The following is a 17538-nucleotide window of genomic DNA, read 5'->3' as shown; positions in this document are numbered from 1 at the left end:
TCTCTGATTATGTAAACATAAAAGCATGGCACTATATTTATAGAATTGTATGATGCACATTTATAGGAAGCATAGCTAATTGTTTATCATGTAGATTGCATGATAAGGTTGTTGTGAGGAAACTGCGTCTTTGTTCTGAAATGCTGTGCACAGAGATATTGCTCTTCTTCAAATGAGTCTGCTGACGCATTGACGTGTCCGTTGCTTTTGTTAAACAATACTTCAATCATCTGTGTGAACAGGTCATCTGAGGGTCAGTGCACAGCCTCAATGACTTTATAAGATGGCATTGAGAGAGCAAGTGAGTGACAGGTTTTGGATCAAGGCCACCAGTACAGCAGGGGTTAATGGCATGCCAGCCTTGTGCTGGAAGAGAGGATGTCACTCATAATATTGATAAGACCACATTGTATGTCGTTGCCGCATCTAATTGGTCTCATTTGTTGTGAGGGGGCACTGAATCCAGGGCTTCCCATTCCTGAGCCGGTTAATATATCAAAGGGTGAAAAATGTGAAGCACGAAGACACTCAGTGTTTCAAGGTGAAGCCCTCAAATCGCTCAGCTTGTGTTACCTTGTTAAATCGATGTTCACTGTGACAGCTGGCTGAAGTGGAATTGGCTAAGTGTGTGTGGGCCAGGGGCCTTTGTCTCAGGATACATTTGAAACTTATCAGCAAGGGACTGGAGAGGATTTGAAATGCCATTTGTCCCTCTGACACTGGTGCTTTGAAAGCGAGAGCTGGGAGACAGGGAGGAGAGGCCAGGGGAGCCAGCACTTCCATCACCTTCATTTCCCTCACCTGACATGAGGACGGCTGAGGAGCAGATGCAGACTGCACAGATGCCAGCACAAAAGACCAGCTCGCCATTATGACAACGTGATTTCTGTCAACATGATCTGCTTAGCGTGTGATAACACTGCAGCTCAGTTGGGAGGGGAATTTGCAACTTTTTTTAACACAAACATTTAAATATGTCTCTGAGTTCACACGTTGGAGATGAATTTGTAATGCTTGGGTGGTTCGCATAAACAAGTGGTATACTTGTAAGACAATTGAATAGTCATATAAATTATTCATTTAGCATTATTTCAGGAGCAAATAAACCGTGCTTGTCTGTCATTTTTAGTAGACTTTTTTAATAGACTGACCCCACACATTTCAAGAAAGGTTTCATTTCCTGTCAAGAATCGCTTAATTCTTCTTTTTCTTTCCTTTTCAGCATGTCGGCCAGGCTTCTACAAGGCTTTTGCTGGGAATATCAAGTGTGCTAAGTGTCCCCCACACAGTTACAGTTATGATGATGGGTCCCAGTTGTGCTACTGTGAGAAAGGCTACTTCAGGGCAGATAAAGACCCCCCCTCAATGGCTTGCACTCGTAAGTATATGCTCTGTCTGTGGGGCATTTTCAATAAAATGTTGTATGGAAAAGCTATCATTTCATGGAATCAAATGTGTGGATATTCTCAGTGTGTTTCAGTTTAAGAGGAATGCGCTTATTATTCATCCAAAAGTTTCAGTGGGAGGTTAAAAGTTGAAAGAATTTACTCAAATCCAATTTTTAGTCCCATCTGTGTGAATGGTCTTAAGAAAACCATTTCTGTTGGCCAGGATGAAATCTTAGACCTCTGGGGCCTGCAACCATTGCTTTTCAGATTAAAGTGCTTATTGTGCAATCACTGGCAAACAATGGAATGTTTTATTCATCATATTGAGACTGATTAGCTTTAGAAAATATACAGAAGGGGAGAAGATATTCTAGGAGTGTTAAAAAGTAGTCACAAATGTTTGTTGGGAATACATAAATGCATAGTATTGCTACTGTGAAATGTACTGATCATTACACTCTATGGCAATTGGGAGGACATTTCTTAAATGAGTTAGCTCTCAGTTTCCTAATACGTTTGTTTGGGTATTTGGCTAAACATCTGGTTAAGAGGTGGAGGGCTTGATCACATACAACGTAAGGACATCACAATAAGTCTGTTCACACAGGAACAGACTTATTTCTCTACCTCACTGTTCTGTTACCATATCTTCATTAATTATTCACAGCACATCACTATAGCTTAACAGCTACGTAATGGCTTAACATTTGCAAATTGCCGCTTAAGTGGAATAATTCATTGTCAGTTGAAAACCCCACTTGAATTGCCGTGCAGATTGATGTAAGGATTGCTGGGTAGCGTGCGGGGTGACTGGTCCTCTGTGTCTTGGTGACACTCCAGGGTAATATTTTGTCTTAAACAGTAATGATTGCGAGTGCGCCTTGAGACCCTCTCATTTCATACTGGCCAACAGGACACGCCTGACTAATTCATGCTCTGCCACTGTCATTGAGCTAATAATCTGTTTGATTAAGTAATGAAACACTTTGTTCAAGTCAAATCGAAGTGGACACTGAATTGTCCCGGGTGGGGAGGTGGTGGTGGGGTGGGTTCAGAGGACATGCAGCAGCGCCCACCCCCCCCCCCCCCAAGATAGCAAAATGCAAAAAGGTCATTGTTCATGGCACATCATTGAAATGTACCCTCAGTGGTCATACTGAATTCAGTCCCATGTAACCAGCACACCCAACAGACTCAGGGTTTGGAGAAAAAAAAAGTGGAATGATCTAGTGTTTCACATTCATGAACAAAGGTAGAAAAAGCAGCCATCTGCAGGCGTCTCTCAAGATAACAATCTCCATTCTGTGGCAGAATGGGAGTTGATTGATGGCGCACGATTGTGGCGCGAGGCTATCAGATGGAGAGAATGGGAGGCAGATAGCATGGAGCACTCCAGCAGAAAGGGAGCGGACCGACGTGGACAGAGGTCTCGCCGGGGGAGGAGGCGCACTCTCTCCTCTCACACCAAAGAGCCGCTCACAAAGGCGCGTCAGGCTGAAGGGAGGCTTTATTTAAGGAGGACAGTGTTGTTCGCACCACTGTGTGCTAGAGCAGTGCAAGGGAGGCAGCCCATTGTCTGGCCAACTGCACGGGCTGCTGTGGTCAAGAGCCCACAGGGCTTTTAATGTGGCCGTGCTAAAAACCTGTTAGCAAAATGTCATCATAAAAACTGTGTCATACTGTAGGTTAATTGCTTGTTTCCAGGAGAGAGAAAGAGAGACAGAGAGAGAGAGAGAGAGAGAGCAAGAGAGAGAATATGTGTGAATATTCAATACATTTAAAAAATGTAAAAGTGAGAAATGATTCATATAAAAAAGGATGCATACAAAATGATTAGCATAGTAAACACACAAAATTATGCAGTATAACCCAGACATGATCTAACTTGGTTTCTCTGTTCCCTCACTACAGGGCCTCCTTCTCCCCCGAGGAACGTAGTGTTCAACATCAACGAGACCTCTCTCTTCCTGGAGTGGAGCCCGCCGAGCGACACGGGCGGCCGGAAGGACTTGACCTACAACGTCCTGTGCAAGCGCTGCGGGCCAGATCAGCAGCACTGCGAGCTGTGTGGGGGGGAGCTGCGCTTCGTGCCACGGCCACAGGGCCTGACCAACGCCTCCATCACCGTGCTGGACTTCACCGCCCACGCCAACTACACCTTCGAGATCGAGTCCCAGAACGGCGTGTCCGACCTCAGCTCCTTCCCCAGGCCTGTGGCTGCCATCACCATCAGCACCGACCAAGGGGGTGAGTATACACGCTGAGGAGAGAGGCCCTGGGTGTGGAAGAGACACAGTAAGCCGAGAGTGTGTCAGTGGTCTGGAGTTTGTTGTTCAGAAAGTTGTCGAACCAGGAAGGGGAATTAATAAGTGAAAAAGGATAGTGCTTAGATGGAGAGCAACTCTGCTCAGGGCATTTGTGCGTGGAACCGGAGCTCTTGTCACTGCTGGCAGTCAGGCTCAGGAGCCCCCTCTGAGCCATCTCCAGTTCACCTGTCTCTACGTGTGCAGCTTCTGCAGTCAACACAGGGACACCCCCCACAGAGTGTGTCTATCACACAGCTTAAACACACTTTAATTTATTCACATTGGCACGCTTATGGCAGGACCTTCCCTATTTATAGCACCATTTCTCATATCCGGCCCAGTGAAGTGCCATGAAATACAGAGTGGTCTAAGGCATACTTGGTTCAAAGAGCTGCTATAGCTAGCCACCTCTATTATAGTAGACTAGCATGAAGTCATTACTGCCCACCATGATGTGTGTGACTGATAGGTCATTTCCGACCCAGCACACAGCGGAATGCAATCAGGCTGTGGGCTAATGGATGTGTTTGGCCAGCCACGGGTGTGCAAGGGTGATTCTGTCCCAGCTGAAAATGATTAAAATGCATGGCAAAGGACTTTTTATAGCTGGTGCGAATCATATTGTCCATCTGCATCATAATTGGTTTGTTTATTAGGATGGAGGAAAAAAAAGTACAAGGAGCTCACTTTGTATTAACATAACAGAGCCGTCAGCAGAGAGCAGGCCTGGAGATGGTGCATGCAGATGCAGGTGCTGCGGGTTTATCATCAGTGCAGTCACACACATTACTTACATCGGCCTGCTTTGGGACAGAATTATTTTGCTCAGCTGCCTGGTTTTACTATCATCATTTTATAGTTTTTGAAGTCATTCTTCACTCATTAATTGGGCCACTCTCTCTCTCTCTCTCTCTCTCCCTCTCTCTCTCTCTTTCTCTCTCTCTGTCTCTTGCACTCTTCCCCCTCTTTCACCCTCTCTGGGGTATTTTTCCATAATGGGAAAACTTTACTTTTTCTTAGTTCTAAATACTAGATAACATCATTTTGGACCCTCATATGCATTAGTATTATATAACTGGTATACTGTGACATAATAGTCACATAAGATTCTCAGAAATCCTTATAATTATCTAGGTATTTATGTAAGTTGTAACGTCTTTACACATTTTTGCAAATGCACTTCACACCATGGTTTTCACATGAAAATGAAATTAATGAAAAAATTAAAAATTAAATTAAAACATTTTGATTGTCAATATATTACTTTCGAGTCAGATTCAGGACATTCTTTTAGGGTTGACCCAAGGTTTGCTCCAGGTTTGTGTCCATTCAAGCAAACGCTGACCACTCAAGTGTTCATTTGTACTCAGCTGTTCTTATTGATATCAGATAGAAAACAATTACAAGTGATCTATCAGCTGCAGGCAGGTGCTGTGTGAATGGGGGAGGTCACAGAATTTGATTTCTACTTTGATTTCTAAGGCTGAGTATTTCAGAATAATAACACATAAAGTGAAGAAAGGACAAACGATGGCTGTGTCAGAAGGAAAACCACATGCACACACACACACACACACACACAGTATACAGAGAGAGAGAGAGAGAGAGAGAGAGAGAGAGGAAGGAGAGAGAAAAATAAGGTACAAAAGGCAGATCAGACATGGCGAGTTTCTAAAAGCTCAAGAGGAGCTCATTACCGTGATGCACTCTAATCATAGGTATCCTAGTGATCTATGCTATGCTCTGACTGCATTCCTGTCCATCAAAGTGGCTTGAAAGCTGACAGCTGGAGAACCATCAGAAAGAGAACTTGCCTCAGCTGGGGTGTACAACTATTCAGCACAATGGCTGATGATAACGTCCTTTCTCTACAAGGTAGACCGATTCTCATGGGACTCACTATATGAAGATGCAGTATATCCACAATCATATTTCTACTAGAATACTGACTAGCACACACTCGTAGACTCCACACACATCCGTTTCCACACAAACACATGCACACCCTCACTCATATAATGCACTGTAGGGGGAGATTTATATTGTGCGAGGATTAACAGTGGTGTACCTTGACTGGGTGTAAATCCTGTCACATCCAGAGAATGAGATAAGAGTCTTGGGAAATTACTGCTGGATTTACTGCATGCTCTCATATGGGACATTGCTGGCAGCATTATCTGTGAGATTTGAAATAATACAGTTACATTTAAAACTAAGGATCATCCCTCTGATGACTGACACTGCCACACGACACGTCTGAGGTTGAGACCACAGCTTAGAACGAAGATCTTTTTTCCAGGCTGATTTAAAACTGAATCAGTTGAAGCACTTAAAAATAAAAAGGCTAGGTAGTTTCAGCCCTGCATGGATCCCCTGCTTTTTAAGGGTAACATTATTAATGTAATATATTACTTCGGATTTATTTATTTGTTTTTATAAACAGAAGAAAATAAGGGAGGGTGTTTGTTGTTTGTTTTCCTTTAGATGACATGGGGGTGTGACATGGGACTGCATGAATTGGTAGACATGTAGCACTCCTGAGGTTCTGCTGTGGTGTGGCAGCCAGGGCTGTGCAGCAGTGATGCGAGAGTGGGGAACCCAACTGAGCTATGCCTGACAAAACACAGGAAGCTGGCGGCAGAGATGGGGCGGGGCTTCATGTCAGTTGCTGTGGCGATGGTGATTGACGTGCCAGGGGAGCTTCAGCATCATGGCGGAGGAGCAGTAATTGATTGCAGGCAAGTGCTGTGGAGTGAGAGGCAAAGCTCCGGAGAGGCCGACGAGTTATGAGCACCTGAAAAGAGAGAGAGAGAGAGAGAGAGAGAGAGAGAGAGAGAGAGAGGGAGAGAGAGAGAGAGAGAGAGAGAGAGAGAGAGAGAGAGAGAGAGAGGCAGTGAGGGGGAGAAAAAAACGAGAGGAGTAGTGCAGCGCACAAGGTGGGAAGGAATGTCCCATTAAAGGAGGGCCTTCTTTAATCACCTGAAACAGCCGGGTAATTGTGTGTGTCACTGAAGCAATCAAGGGCAGATAGAGTTCTTCAGTTCAGCAACATCTCTCTTTCATGAATAAATTAGTAGGCTCCTGAGGAACCTCTGTCCAATTAAATACTCTCAAGTAAAAAAAAGGTCAAGGAAAAAGATTTTGAATGAAATGTCCATCCAAGCCAAGAAATGTGGGGTGATAGGTGGTGTCGTTTCCCATTAGGATACTGTAACATGCTGTTTTTCTCATCTCACAATGGAGCATTCATGTTCATGGAACACAGTGCCACTGTCACACAAAAGGATCTGTTTATTTCTCTCTTTGTTTGTTGTTTCTGAAACATAGTTGTTGTGAGTTGAGTAAACTGCATAGCCAGCCGGTAAAGATGTGATTATTGGGAACAGAAGACGAATGGGCAAGAGCAAGCAAATACATCAGTGGCCAGTCTGGAACTGTGGCGCGCCATGTTCTAACTAACTATGACAAATTAGCCACAGACTTAATTACCACCATGGGAAAATTACAATGATGTTTATTGGGAAAGGCATCATGAGTCTCTCCCCAGCGCTGCGAGACCAAATGGCCTGACACACCAGAGGAACAGGAATAATAACACTGCAAACAAATTGGCTGTTTGAAATGGTTGCTGCCATGCCAAAGGTGACTTTCCTGTTTCTAATCGATACCTCCTCCTCCTTCTTCTCCCTCTCGTCGTCGTCCTCTTCCTCCTCCTCCTCCTCCTCCTCCTCCCTTTGCTGCTCAGATGCAGACACATGGCCTGAGTCTGTTGGCAGTATTGACAGATTTAATCAAATATGAAAACTGCTTGCTGTCTTATTCTTGCCACATTCTGTGTCAGTGTGTCTGGAGGAGTTTGCGCTATCTAAACAGAATCTACTGGCAGAGTTTGCATGTGCACTGCAGTTGTGTGTATGTGTGTGTGTGTGTGTGTGTGTGTGTGTGTGTTCGCTGCTGTACATTTTACAGGAGGGAAAAGGTTAGTGTCAGTGGATGTTTTAATGCTTGTTATCCACAGCAGTCCTTCTGTGTCCACCAGTGCCAGCTGGCACCAGGCTGAAGCTCTGTAATCAGCAGTGATGGGCAGTAGCTTCACTACTTGTAGCGATGCTACTAGCTCAACTATATTTCTCAGTAGCTTGGTGGTAGCGTAGCTATTTTCTGAAACAGATAGTAGCTTTTCAATAGCTTAGCTGTTTTTTTACCATGTAGTGCAGTAGCTTTTACAGAAGCTACATTTTCCAGAGCATTTGTGGAGCTCACAGTAGAGCTTCCTTCTGGCCGCCCATACATGAATCATTTAGGCTATATTCTGTATAAACTTGAAAGACAAACTAATTTTCCATACCAGAGATGAAGCAACGAAATTGTCCTTGCAAAGATGTTGGTGGTAGTCTACTGCATGATTTTGTTGAGCAATGTTTGTAAAATAAGCTGTCAAAATAGTTTGTATTAGTGATTATTGATTATTAATCATTATATTATATAGAACTATTGATGAATAATTATTAGGGATAGTCATGTGGTGAAACTTATACAGGCGAAAATCCACCCAACAATGAAGTTACAGTAACAAGTTAGCTTGCAGTTTATCCTGCAAACTTAAGAAATGCCCAAATCTAAATTGGGCCACATATGCACACTCTCTCAGTAGGCCCTAACTTCCTTTGGCTACGTGGAGCCTTTTTTTCTTCAAATTGATTTTGGTTATCGTTTTTGAACTGAACATATGTCATAGCCTACATGTGTAAATAAAGGTAACTAAGTTACTGTATCTGTTATCACCGAGTTATGTTGGCTAGGTCATTGAAATAGCACTGACTTTGCATGAAGCAGGTTCATTTTATTGGTTTATGTTCATTTTTTTGTAAATTACAAAGTAGCTTCTGATGTAGTAAACTGCTTTTGCGAAATGTATGTAACTTAGCTTGCTACATTTTTTGTCTTGAGGAAGCTTTTGTGTAGTTGAGCTTCATTTAATATTGAGTAACTGGTAGCTTAGCTCACTACACTCTTAGCTTGTCCATCACTGGTAATCAGAGTGTGTTTTGAAAAGAAGACAACCCTGCGTATGATGCAGAAGTCTGTGCTGAGTGGTATACAGTGGCATGCTAGTCACACAAAAAATAAGATTCAGAGCTGTCTGCATTGGCAGAGTATTTTCATTTCATTTTATCTGAAGGGAGACCAACGTAAAGCATGTTCATAACAAAGTACATTACAAGCATCTTATTATGCATAAGGTGTGGGATAACTGCCAATGTTGATACTGACCTTCCTTTAAAACACATTCATGGCTGACTGGACTTCTGGTCATCCAGGTGGTAGTTTTAGTGGGCGAGTTGCGCAGTTTGTTCCTTATGATAAACTCTGGGCTGCAGCTGGTGCGTTTGAGAGCATGTGGTCACTCTGGCAGTCAGCTCCGCACTGGACTGCCGTAGGGCCAGTGCTTCCCTGTGACTCCTAATTCCCCATAATGTCTCATGCAGTATTGATGGACAGCCCGGCCCTCCGCTGTATTGTCCCGTCTCTCCGCGTAAGACAGCCCCGGGGTGTGTGGCCCACCTGGAGGAAGGGGGAGCATGTAGGTAATTAACCTGCCTCCTCTTGACCAGCTGCACTGGACTGACACCCACCTCCCTGACTGCACAGGTCTGGGCCCTGACTCCTTCCCCTGGACTGTCTCCTGCGACACAGATAATTACAAGAAAGGCACAGATTTTTTAGAGGGCCAAGACCTTGCAAGTTCACAGCTACAATATGGCAGCGTGTGACCAGTGTGCTTTAGGCTAAAATTACACCTGACAGGAATCCGGTGACGGTGAAGAATTTCCACTGTTTCTTCAGCAGGACTACTATATTTTTCAAATAGTGCACAACCAGGGTAACTATGATAATTTGTAGATATTACCACACCAAGATATTCTCAGATTTAAAATGTCCAGTTTGTTGACAAGAATGGTTCAGATTGATGTTCCACAGTATCTTACAAGCACAGGCTTGGTCTGCAAGGACCTGTCTCATCCATATATTGTGAGCCTAGATGGATAGTGGATCCCATTGTTAATAAAGAATCTCAGGTAGAGCAGCACTGGCCTTGCAACGATGGCTCATAAATAGACCCAGAGTCAAGCAGTTATTAGCCACTGATTTATCCCACTGCATCTTAAAGAACGCCCTTGGCTTTCCCAACCTGTTATTGCCCCGCAAGGGCCACCATTACAGGTGCATCATGGGTGATGACGGCAGGAAGCCTGCACGCTGGCCGGCCATCTGGCTGCGCTAGTGCTGATGGCTCCGTGAGGGATGGCGGTGTTTGTGAATGTGACCTCACACGGCGGAGGCCATCTCCATCAGCAGGGCTGCACTCTCCTGGCCTCCGCTGTTGTTCTTTATGTGGGCTGCATAAGAGGAGATATGACCAGGACCAGGCAGAGGACAAATTTATGGAACACTGTTCTCTCTTAGTGCACAGATTTATCCCTGTAATAGCTCTGGTTCTCTCTCTCTCTCTCTCTCTCTCTCTCTCTCTCTCTCTCTCTCTCTCTCTCTCTCTCTCTCTCTCTCTCTCTCTCTCTCTCTCTCACTCTTGTTCGCTCTCTTTGCCCACCTCTTTTTTCTACTATATATATATATATATATATATATATGAGACTTTACAGTATCAAGGCTTTTAGCATATCTTTCACTACAATTAAACTTTAGGTTGATTGGGGTTAGCTATGGTTTGTTGAAGATGCAAATCAGCTGTCAAGTTCAAAATAAATCACCATCACAAAGTTATGATAATTTTTATTAGAAATAAATGTATGCAACTGAGTACAGCAGCTGTTCAGATAAAAAGGCTAGTGGTTTTCACTTTAGTGTAGTCTCTGTGCAAGGACTACTTATACCCATAAAAACCATTTTTGCAGGCTTAATTAAATTTCTGCAGCATTAAGCCCTAATGTTCTGGCATCTTCCAGCTTAAAAAAGTCATAGCACGTTTTATTACAATGGCCATAGTTTTGCACAAATAGGGTCAGACATTTTTATTCATCCGTTGTATTTCATGAAACATTCCGGAGCAGCTTTTGTAATAATCTTCCCTCCACCGAGCTTTTATCATCATTTACGTCTTGGAGAAGCCAATTGGAGTGAGGCTCGCTGGCTCATGGCACCAGTGGTAATTAGAACACGCGCGTCCGGGCCGCATCACCAGCTGCACCATTCACAACACTACCAGCTGCTTACTGAGCAGCAGCACACAGGCAGCCCGGCCACTGAGCAGCACCCCACCAACTCATGGGCGGATTATGAACTTTCGGGCCCCTGGGCCCAGATGTATTAAGGGCCCCCCACTTATTGTCGTATATGTGGGGGGGGGGGGGGGGGGGGGGGGGGCGGGGGGGTTGGGGGCGGGGGGGTTGGGGGTCCTCCCCCAGAAATTAAAAAATTTGTTTGATGTGATTTCCTGTATTCTGGTGCATTTTGGGGATGACCAATACTAAATTCAATCAGATTCATAGCCTACATCCTGATTTGTTGATATTGAGGCAATGATTCCCTGCAAAGGCTTGAGCTTTTGGGCCCCCTGACCCCTTGGGCCCCTGGGCCTGGGCCCGGTAGGCCCGTGCAGTAATCCATCCCTGCACCAACTCTCAACACTCAGGACACTCATCACTCCAACACTTGCTCTGGACCTGTCCAGTAATCACTGAATAGGATTGGGATTGGGTTTGGTGTGTGAAAAATATTTGTTTTTACAATTTTGATTGTCTGTGATGTCTACACATTGTCAGTTATGTGTTGTGTACACTAAAGCTTTTAGAAGACAAGAGCATAGCAAAGCCACACATGTTGATGTTGATTAAAGGGTTTTATAGTATAAACCCTGTTTATCCAAAGTCAACTATTCATATGGAACAATGATCATTTCTCAGTTAACTTCTATTGTCTCTGATCATGTTCTAATTATTATTCATAATGTATCGTAACACCACCAATTATCACCACTTTTGTTCGGAAATTCTAAAACAACAATGTTTTGTAACACTTCAAAATAACATTTGCTAAATGAACCTTACATTTTTCAGTAGCCATAGGTGTGTAGATTTGAACGGTTCTTAACAGGAGCATTTACTGCCTGAAATATCCGATTTTGTTTACCACGCTCAGAGTTATAGTGCTGGCCTGATGGGTCGCCTATTTACGCCGTTTCAACGGCACATGAACGGTTAGACCGAGAATTCTCGTCATGAAATTAAAATTCCACTGGAGCTCTAAGCGGACGTGTACATGCAGCCTTACAACACTGTTCACAGCTCTTCGAGTCACGGTAAAATGTCATTTTTGGTACATAGCTAATTTAGATACACCTATGGTGTGGGTCCTTGCGTTTCTTTAGGAATCCGCCGTCTTGGTTTGTATAGAAATGGATATTAAGTGACACATACACGCAAGACGGCGGAAATACGGGACCGACGGTAATAGGGGGAGTTCCGATATCCCATGTAGTCAGAACTGTAAAGTGTGTGGTGGAATTTTGTGTGTTCCACCAAAATACTACTATTTTTGGCCCACCAACTGACCCCATTGAAAGTAAAATGATGGATGAGATGTCACTGACACTTTCTGCTCATGAATCCCAAATCTTGGGAGCCAAGATGCAACCCATGCAGGAGAGTATAAAAATGGGGCTATAACAAGCAACCCAGAATCAGATGACCTTAGTGTGCGAACATGTAAATCCATGTAAATGATCTGCAATTTGTCCGATTCACATTGCCATGCCTTTCACGTCAGGACCTTGCTAAGGCGGTCATTTACAGAATGCACCAGCCCACTTACCGTCCCCCAGGTGGACCACAAAGGCCGAGTCACATGTAGAAATGAGTGTGTGCTCTGTGCTCGACAGGGCACCCCACTGTGCTGAGCACAAGATAATAGAATCCTCCTGCTTTGATGAAGTCGGTCACTTGCTCCAGGTCGCATTTTGCCTCTTTTATTGTGGACTATGCGGTTTAGGCTTCATCTGGACGGTATTTGCTGTGCATGCCTGCTGAAAGTCAGCTGTGCTCTATGAGGGGGATATTGGTGTTTGGTGGAGGACGTTGTTTTCTCCAGATGATGCCGCAGCGGTGTGGTTCAGAGCAGTGCACTGCATCACCTCAGCCTTTTATTTGCCTCCCCAGACTGTCACACTAGGTTTGGCTCTAATGAAGTTGTAAATATGTGGCATGTACCAGTGTTTGTTCGCTACCCCCCCCCACCCCACCCCACCCCACACACACACACACACACACACACACAGACACACACACACATGCACTCAGTTGTGTGGATACAGGGATAAACACATACACAGTAACACATTTTATTAAATGTATTGATGTACACATACACACACACACACACACACACACAGACACACACACATATGCACTCAGTTGTGTGGATACAGGGATAAACACATACACAGTAACACATTTTATTAAATGTATTGATGTGCACACACACACACACACACACTGAAAGCACATTCTCACATTCTCACACACACCACTACACCACTACACACACACACACACACACACACACACACACACACACACACACACACACACACACACACTACTACGCTACACTACTGAGGCCTCCTCCTGAGCCGGCCAAAGAACAAAAAGCTCTGTGTAGTGCTGCAGATGGGTGTTGTTGGCCCCAGCATCTGGAGAGAAAGGGTCTTGTGGATCAAGGTGCTTTTTGACCCCTTCAGCAAGGCTGTCTACAGCCAAAGCGCACAGCCTGCTTTGAAGCTACATAAAGTCATTGTACTTTAGAAAGATCTGAACTTCACAAAATAAGTTCCACAAGTCCATAATTGCAGTAGCAGATGCTTTGAAGGTTGGATGAAAAATAGCCCTCCCTCAAATAAGTTGTATGTAAGAGAGAATGAGGGGGTAGGGTGCATTAGATTTGTTGTCTAGCCTTTTCTTTCTATAAACTAGAAGCAAGAAAGGCTAACTTTATTGATTTACTGTATATTGTATGAAATACAATGATGGTGAGATCCCTCAAGGTTTACATAATACTATTTATTTTTTCTTTGCTCTCCACCTGTGTGGAATATGTCAATCAAGGAAACGTTTCAAGGTTACAACAGACAATGCTGTATTCCTATAGTTAACGCCTCCTTGATAATATATCATCAACTCTTCACAGGAAAGCCAAGGTCATGTCACAGTACAATCAGTCTACTGTCTTTGCTTTCACAGGTTGGACATTTTTTCTTTGCACATTATTCTTTTATCCGAATCAAAATGGTACCATCTGTGTCTAACACTGCTCACCTGGTTATGGTTATGGGATTTTGCAGACGCCTTTGTCCAAAGCGACACACAAATACAAAAACAAAATAATATTTAAAAATGTAACAGGGAACAGATTAGAATGTTGGTCAAACTATAATAAGGAGAATAGCAATAATAAACAACAATGTCGATTCAACCAATAGCCTAATAAAGTAAGCAATGAAAATGAGGGAAAAAGCAATAATAAACAATAATGTCCATTCAATCAATAATATATAAAAAAAAATGGTTAAACTGTTAAGATCTAGAAAGTGACAAGCTTTCCCTTTTCCTCTACCTGCAGTGGGTTTTAGAAGACTTAGTCTTGACTAAATATACAGTGGATGCTAGACAACATTGCTTGCAATTTTGTAGATTAAAGAAGATTAAATGAAATGCAATATGACAGCTTGCATATCTGTGCAATATAGTGCATGTAGCATACTTATTCAATAAAACTGTTTTTCAAATGTATGACACATTCACTTGTGCATTTAGTTATTACATTGAGCACACACAAATGTCTGAATGTACGTTATTCCTATGTTTAAATGACAGAAGACGCCCCAGTTGGTAAATAATTGAGTGCTTGTTCAGAGAAAGCCCCATAAAATGCCGTGGTGTCAGGTGGGAGAATGATGCATGGCAGAGACCTTGCATGGAGGTGAACACAAACGGTGAAATGACAGCTGCGCGACACAGGCTGAGAGAAGTTGTTATGTCTCAGGAGTGAGGCATTGAAAATCACTAAAGGATTAATTCTCTCAGAATGGGATTTCTCAAGAAACCAGCTGTGTTTTTACACCACCACCACACACACACACACATAAGATTGGCTTCTCATCGGCAAAAGAGATTCAGGATTCACTCTAGACAGGTCCACTCTGAAGGTCAACCAAAAGAGTAGGAGGCTTTTGTTGGAGAACAGAGGACCAGCGGTTCTCTTGTGTGCTCACTTTACAGTGTGCCACACAGCAGCCATACTATTTACAAGCTAAGGCTTTCCTCCCCAAATCCTCCACCTCACTCTTAAGCCAACCCTCACCTGAGTCTGAGCAGAAATCGCACTGCTTAAGGAACAGCACTCTGCATGATGCATTATTGATAGGAGACTGCAGGACCAGAGGAACGGCTGATAAATCGTCTTTGGTCCTTGTGTTTGATGATCATATCTCAGTCTCTGAGCTGTCACCCGCTGAGCTAAAAAAACATGCATTCTAAGTCTCGTTTGTCGGGCCTGAAGGATAATTCCACCTCCCTGTTGTGAGACACTGAATCGTGTCAAAGAATCATTGACCTAAACTTTCCTCTACGCGTTGGCCCCTCTGTTTATGCCATGGCGGCCATGTGTTTGTGTTGTGTTATCGCCGTGTCACTTCTCAATGGCGTTGGTGTTAAGAGCATGCATTATTGATGCGCACCCTATTTAGACGGGCTTGCAGGGGATCCTAAGGGACTCGGCCAGCATGAAAACGAGCGATTTAAATGGACGTCTCTCATTACGGCACCTATTGACTGCCTGTCGTCTGAAGCCAGCACATGACGGCTCACGGAGAAAGCGCATCCATCAGTGGTGGGGACACCAAGCAGGCAGGATTATGGCCCTGACCTTTTCCCTATCAGGCTGCCACGGAGCGGGGAGAGACAGCGGGGCGTGCTGGGAGACCAGGGGGGTCCGCTAACTGCAAGGTCTCGGCACCGGCGATGTGCTGAATCTCATTCCTGGGGTCCTGACGAATGGCTGGAGCTGAGAATGTAGGACATGCGCCTCCCTCCACTCTGCTCCGCGTTGCCCGCTCCCGCTCACGCTCCTGCTCGCTCCCACACGCTATTTTTGTGATCTCACTTTCTCTCTCCTCTTCACCAGCGAGTCAAAGTCAAAGTCGAGGTTTTTCCTAAATCGAGCCAGCCTCATTTCATATGACTTTTTAGTCACTTAGATGTGTGTGTGTGTGTGTGTCAGCATGTGTGTGAAGATTTTCTTATTTTACTTTCATCATATTACCATGTTTCTGGAAAATCTAGCAAATAATGCAGTCTTGAACAACACATCTTGACACTTTGTTTCCTCAGTCTTTTCTCACCGTCCCTCAAATTGGCGTGCTGTTGTTGTCCTTCTGGTAGACTGTCTAATTAGACTCTGTTTACCAGCTTCTGTAACCACAGGTGCATGGCTATGTTAGGTCATGATGCACATTTCACAGCTCTCCCTCAGTAATGCTTATATGCAATACTTTTGCTGGGTTGGGAAGTGGAGGATTTACGTTTACAGTAGAGTGGTGTGTCAGTGAGACACAGGAACAGGAACACGGCTCTCCCCGTCACCTCATGGGAGGACATGTCTCTGTCAGAGCTGCTGCCGAGCTTCCTGGGTGGGGGAGACAGTCAGTGTGACAACCCCAGAGACCAGAGTGACAACGCAGCATGGAGCAGTGGAATGTCCTCCTCTCTCCCCCAGTCTGAGGGCTTGGGAGGAATCCATAATATTGTAATTTACTCTTGGCAGCCGGCATACTCGAGACCATGCCACACAAAAAAAAGCACTCAAAATTGTGAGGTTCTGGTCATAGCAACAACCCTTCATCCAATTACCCATCTAACACAACACTGAGCCCTAGACAGGGCAGATGGGCAGATGATTCTGCTGTAATGTTCTGTTGATTTTCTAGCCTGGGGATTTGGTCTTTGTAAACATACACAGTTAGGGATTTACGGAGCGAGCACAGAGAATGGGCACAAAAGCCATCAAACACACCTCGTTCCTCACCTCACAACAGATGCCAGTGTTTAATTTGTCTTTCACACCGGAGGCCAGCCTTAGTCTGCTGGAGATGATAAATCACTAAACTGGCACGGGCGCGCCCTACGGTCTCACAAAGGCCACGAGGCAGGATGGCGCGCAAGGTGAGAGACGGTGGGCAGGCAGTCCGTCTCCGTCCATCCCAGTGTCCCTCCTCCGCTGCACACAGCGCTGCTTGAACAGGGAATTGATTGTGTCTTTAAATGAAGCAGATGAATCAGGGCTGTTACAGATTATAAAACTATTATAAATGTATTTTGGTCCCAAGGAGCAGTCGCCTCTGCCACAATTTCGAGAGCCTATCTACAAAAGTAGACATGAGAATTTTAACTCGGTCCCTGAAGGTAGATAAATAAATAACCGCACTTCATTTAAAAGAGGCAGCCTGCTCCCTCTTGCTGTAATTTCCCAAGACGTCGTGTTTTGAAAGAGCAATGCTCAATAGAGTTGTTGTTGCGAGGGGAGATGTGGAGTGTTAACTGCACCTCATACTCTGGCTGGCAGTGTTGCCAAGTGAAGCCTGCCATTTCAGGCCTCCCTGGGACGTGGGCATGGCAGCACGGGGCGGGGGGGGGGGGGTTGGCGGGGGGACACGGCACACTGATTAAGAGAGAGAGTGCACTCATTCCGGCTGCATTGCCAAGGAGATGCAGCACAAAGCCCAGCCACTAGCTTTGGAGACACGGCTGCCTCCGCCCTGAAAGAGCCTTGGCCAC

At 44.6% G+C, this 17538-nt stretch overlaps 1 protein-coding gene across 4 annotated transcripts in view; it reads left to right on the top strand.

The window, feature by feature from the left end:
- The window catches only part of LOC121701051 (ephrin type-A receptor 6-like), a 107977-nt gene that overhangs the window by 53734 nt on the left and 36705 nt on the right, over window positions 1–17538 (top strand). For 3 of the 4 annotated variants that reach the window (XR_006027517.1, XR_006027511.1, XM_042084093.1), the window contains exons 4-5: window positions 1223–1378; window positions 3300–3635. The exons of the other annotated variant lie outside the window; for it this stretch is intronic. Coding sequence is in view for 1 of the 3 variants with exons in the window: in XM_042084093.1 (XP_041940027.1) it covers window positions 1223–1378; window positions 3300–3635 (492 nt within the window). In the remaining 2 variants the exon portion in view is untranslated. The remainder of the gene's footprint in view (window positions 1–1222; window positions 1379–3299; window positions 3636–17538) is intronic. 4 annotated transcript variants of the gene reach the window in all.

Source organism: Alosa sapidissima, chromosome 2, assembly GCF_018492685.1.
Source record: "Alosa sapidissima isolate fAloSap1 chromosome 2, fAloSap1.pri, whole genome shotgun sequence".
Classification (NCBI taxonomy): domain Eukaryota; kingdom Metazoa; phylum Chordata; class Actinopteri; order Clupeiformes; family Clupeidae; genus Alosa; species Alosa sapidissima.
Note: the sequence above shows the minus strand (reverse complement) of the source record. Positions and strands in the feature narration are given on the sequence as shown.